Source organism: Amphimedon queenslandica, unplaced genomic scaffold (assembly GCF_000090795.2).
Source record: "Amphimedon queenslandica unplaced genomic scaffold, v1.1 AMPQUscaffold_13239, whole genome shotgun sequence".
Classification (NCBI taxonomy): domain Eukaryota; kingdom Metazoa; phylum Porifera; class Demospongiae; order Haplosclerida; family Niphatidae; genus Amphimedon; species Amphimedon queenslandica.
Window position 1 is genome coordinate 3,280 of NW_003546525.1, and position 4,540 is coordinate 7,819.

Below are 4,540 nucleotides of genomic sequence, written 5' to 3' on the forward strand. Positions count from 1 at the left end.
ATTACATTGTGACAATAATGAAACTAACTGGATTGGCGGTTTGTTGAATACCAATTAAAAATATCAGTTTAGAAATAAACAGATTGGAGCAGAGCATAATGTGTATATAGTTTCTCATATTCCGCAAGGACCTGTGTTATGATATAAATGTATTGATGATAGATAAACTCATTAAACTGCATGGACACTTACCGTAAACAAGAATAGGTCAATATGACCATAAGGAGACACACTAATGAAAAAGGAGCTAATATCTGACCAGCAAGAGTCCATATTTTTGGGTGAAATGATTCTGCCTAATATAATGTATAACATAGTCACAATACTAAAAGTGGGTCACTTTACAATATGATGCTAGGCCAGTGTACTGTCAATTTTTAGTCAAAAGTGTGGGGGATTTGACTTTATGATGCATGCTTTTTGCTAATGCAACATCAAGCCTAGCATAAAGGCTGGTTTAAAATATTACGTTAGGCCAGCGTTCTATCAATTTTTAATCAAAGCATGAGAGATTTGACCTTTAGGCACATGCTTTTGCTAGAATAGAACTAGATTCTATTTCAGCATCAATGTAATGTCAGGACTAGCATAATATTGTAAAACAGCCTTAATATTGTAAACCATCCTTAATATACTTTTCATGACTGCTTACTGGTGGTGATGCAGGACTAAGTAAAATGGCAAAATGTGTCAAATGATTACACTGACAAGTTACACTCTGTTCATCCACTAATGATGCATTACATCCTTCATCATCCCAGAAGCCACTAGGTAATGAATCATTTGAACTATAAAATGCAATTAATCATCTCTTTGGTAAGCAGGAAATTACAAACACTCACAGTGCAATGTTCCAAAAAACACAGGAAATATTTGGGCTGGACATTGGAGACAGTGTCTGGACAAATAAGCACATAACTCACATTTTTATTTACTATAAGCTTACCTGTTCAGTATATCCTGATAGATTGAATGATATGATTACTGGCTCTGTCAGCTCATCGGTAATACATGTACCATTACATTCAACAGTAGCAGATATGACTGGTGATATAAGCTCTCGGTTATCAGGCTCAGTAGGTGAAAGGATTAATAATAAGTTACTGCCACTGTAAACAAAAGATGCTACTGTTGCTGGTAGAGAATCAATGAATATCATAGCTGGTAAGCTTAAACTGTTGCCATTGTAGTTCAATACTGTTAGCCTTTCACCAGAAAAAGATTCAATCCAAGTCACATTAAAAACTATATATTGCATATTATAGAGAATGTAATATACATACATTAAATTTTCTCACAAATATTTCCAAAATCCAAAGAAGTGCTTTGAGCTAAATTTGTGCTTTGGGTTAAATTTGTGCTTTGAGCTAAATTAAGAGCAAAGGTATCCAATGATACAAGGAATTGAGTGACAACAGAGAGCTTGACTGTTACTAGCTGTCAGTATATGATAAAATAAACACTACAACTAATGAAACCATACCTCATTTGTAGGCAGTTCGTTTATTATGAGTTCAGCAGTTCTTAACACCATCTATAGAGTAATATATGAATTAATACTAATGACATTGTTTATATATCATCAACACCATATAAGGCTATCTATAATTACACTGAACTGACTGAAGCATGAATTCATAGTATGTACTAAAGAAAAGACCAGATTAAAAAAGGGTTTACTAGAATTTACTATGTTTACAAATGCTTTTTATAGTGTCAAAGTTATAATTATTGCTGTGTACTCATAATTATTTGAATATCACTAGCATTTTACATTAATACAAAGTATAAGTACATTTCTACAATACCTCAGTAACATCCACAGTGATATTTATTACTCTATTGATTATAATGTCAAGCAATTCAATACTTTGCACTGGTGTAAACTGATCCAGTTCTTCAAAAAGGCTCTGGAGGGCACCAATCGGTGATTGATTGACCTAAATAAATGTATCAATCATAATAGTTATAAATATTAGAGTTAAAATAAAAGGGATAGGACACTACAGAAATCATCACAGGCATAATATGAATATCAATATTTATTTTTAGTCAATATCTGAGAGTGAATTGATTCAGTTTATAATGCATAACATAGTCACAATACTAAAAGCAGGTTTACAATACCATGCTAGGCCAGTGTAATGTCAATTTATAATCAAAAGCGTGGGAGATTTGACTTGTTGATGCATGCTTTCTGCTAATGTAACATCAAGCCTAGTGTAATAAAATATCTGCCTTAACACAATAATAATAATAATAATAATAATATACTGTACATGTACATAGATTATGTTTCTTAGAATGGGCATAAAATCAAGAGTAGATCCTTATCTACTCTTTATAAATGTACATGAACAATCTTCCAAAAATATGTGCCATATGAGTGTATGTATGCATGTACATGAGTGGTTAATCATTCTTAAGCACATCATTACACATCATTTATTGCTTACTGGTAAAATGGCAAAATGTGTTAAATGATCACAGTGACAAGTTACACTCTGTTGATTCACTGATGCTACATTACATCCTTCAGTGTCCCAGAAGCCACTAGGCAACAAATCATTTGAGCTATAAAATGCAATCAATCATCTCTTTGGTAAGCATGAAATTACAAAACACCCACCGTGTAATGTTCCAAAAAACACAGGAAATAGTTGAAGACAATATCTGAACAAAAAAGGACATAACTCATAATTATTTTTATTCATTATAAGCTTACTGGTAGAGTATGTCTTAATAAAGCGAATGATATGACCACTGGCTCTGTCAGTTCACTGGTAATACATGTACCATTACATTCAACAGTAGCAGATATGACTGGTGATATAAGCTTTCGGCTATCAGGCTCAGTAGGTGAAAGGATTGATAATAAGTTATTGCCTCTGTACACAAAAGATGCTACTGTTGCTGGTAGAGAGTTATTAAATATTTTAGCTGGTAAGCTTAAACTGTTGCCATTGTAGTCCAATACTGTTAGCCTTTCACCAGAAAAAGATTCAATCTGTGTCACATTAGAAACTATAGATTGCATATTATAGAGAATGTATAATACATTAAATCACTCACAAGTATTTCCATAATCAAAAGGAGTGCTTTGAGCTACTTTAAGAGCAAAGGCCTCCAATGATACAAGGAGTTGAGTGACTGTCCCTGTCTGTCAGTGAATGATAAAATAAATACTACAACTAATAAAACCATACCTCATTTACAGGCAGTTTGTTCACTATGAGTTCAGCAGTTTTTAATACCATCTATAGATGAATATGAATTAGCACTAGTGACATTATGTTTATACCATATATCATCAACACCATATAAGGCTATCTATAATCACACTGAAGCACAAATTCATAGTTTGTACTATAAGGAAATGCCCAATTAAAAGAGGTTTACTATAAAATAGAATTACTGTGTTTAGAAGATTTTTATATTATCCTAAAGCTGTACACTCATATTTGAATATCACTAGCATTTAACATAAATACAAAGTATAAGTATATCTCTATAATACCTGAGTAACATCCACAGTGATATTTATTACTTCATTGATTATATTGCCAAGCAATGTAATACTTTGTTCTGGTGTAAACTGATCCAGTTCTTCAAAAAGGTTCTGGAGGGCATCAATTGGTGATTGATTGACCTAAATACATACATCATTCATAATAGTCATAGATATTAGCAAGAGTACATAACTAATATTATATACTCTTGATATTAGAGTTAAAAGAAAAGAGATAGGACACTACGGGAATTATCACAGGCATATAATGCATATCAATCTGTATTTTTAGTCAATATCTGAGAGTGAACTCATTCAGCCTATAATGTATGACATAGTCACAATACTAAGAGCAGGTTTACAATACAATGTGTACTGTCAATTTTTAATCAAAAGTGTCAGTGATTTGACCTTTTGATGCATGCTTTTTGCAACATCAAGCCTATTGTTTAATATTGTAAATTTACCTTAATACACTTTTCATAATAATATACTGTACATGTACATAGACTGTGTTCATTAATATGCATAAAATGTACATGCACACTCCTCCAAAAATATGTGCCATATGAGTGTATGCATACATGTACATGAGTGGTTAATCATTCTTTAGCACATCATTACACATCATTTATTGCTTACTGGTAAAATGGCAAAATGTGCAAAATGATTACAGTGACAAGTTACACTCTGTTGATCCACTGATGCTACATTACATCCTTCAGTGTCCCAGAAGCCACTAGGCAATGAATCATTTGAGCTATAAAATGCAATCAATCATCTCTTTGGTAAGCATGAAATTACAAAACACTCACCGTGAAATGTTCCAAAAAACACAGGAAATAGCTGAAGACAATATCTGGACAAAAAACACATAACTTACATTATTTTTTATTTATCATAAGCTTACCGGTTGAGTATGTCTTAATAAAGTGAATGATATGACCACTGGCTCTGTCAGCGCATTGGTAATACAAGCACCATTACAATCAACAGCAGCAGATATGACTGGTGATATAAGCTTTCGGCCAT

At 32.6% G+C, this 4,540-nt stretch overlaps 1 protein-coding gene across 1 annotated transcript in view; it reads right to left on the reverse strand.

Annotated features, from left to right (window-relative positions):
• Nucleotide 1: 1 nt before the first annotated feature.
• Nucleotides 2-4,540, reverse strand: part of LOC109584161 (uncharacterized) — a 36,528-nt gene continuing 31,989 nt past the window's right edge. Inside the window, exons 21-34 of the mRNA XM_019999769.1 lie at nt 3,518-3,649; nt 3,207-3,257; nt 3,073-3,160; nt 2,726-3,024; nt 2,630-2,673; nt 2,457-2,574; nt 1,809-1,940; nt 1,484-1,534; nt 1,299-1,437; nt 947-1,245; nt 843-898; nt 653-788; nt 193-296; nt 2-131 (exon numbers count right to left, since the gene is read on the reverse strand). Coding sequence (XP_019855328.1) covers nt 2-131; nt 193-296; nt 653-788; nt 843-898; nt 947-1,245; nt 1,299-1,437; nt 1,484-1,534; nt 1,809-1,940; nt 2,457-2,574; nt 2,630-2,673; nt 2,726-3,024; nt 3,073-3,160; nt 3,207-3,257; nt 3,518-3,649 — 1,779 coding nt within the window. The remainder of the gene's footprint in view (nt 132-192; nt 297-652; nt 789-842; nt 899-946; nt 1,246-1,298; nt 1,438-1,483; nt 1,535-1,808; nt 1,941-2,456; nt 2,575-2,629; nt 2,674-2,725; nt 3,025-3,072; nt 3,161-3,206; nt 3,258-3,517; nt 3,650-4,540) is intronic.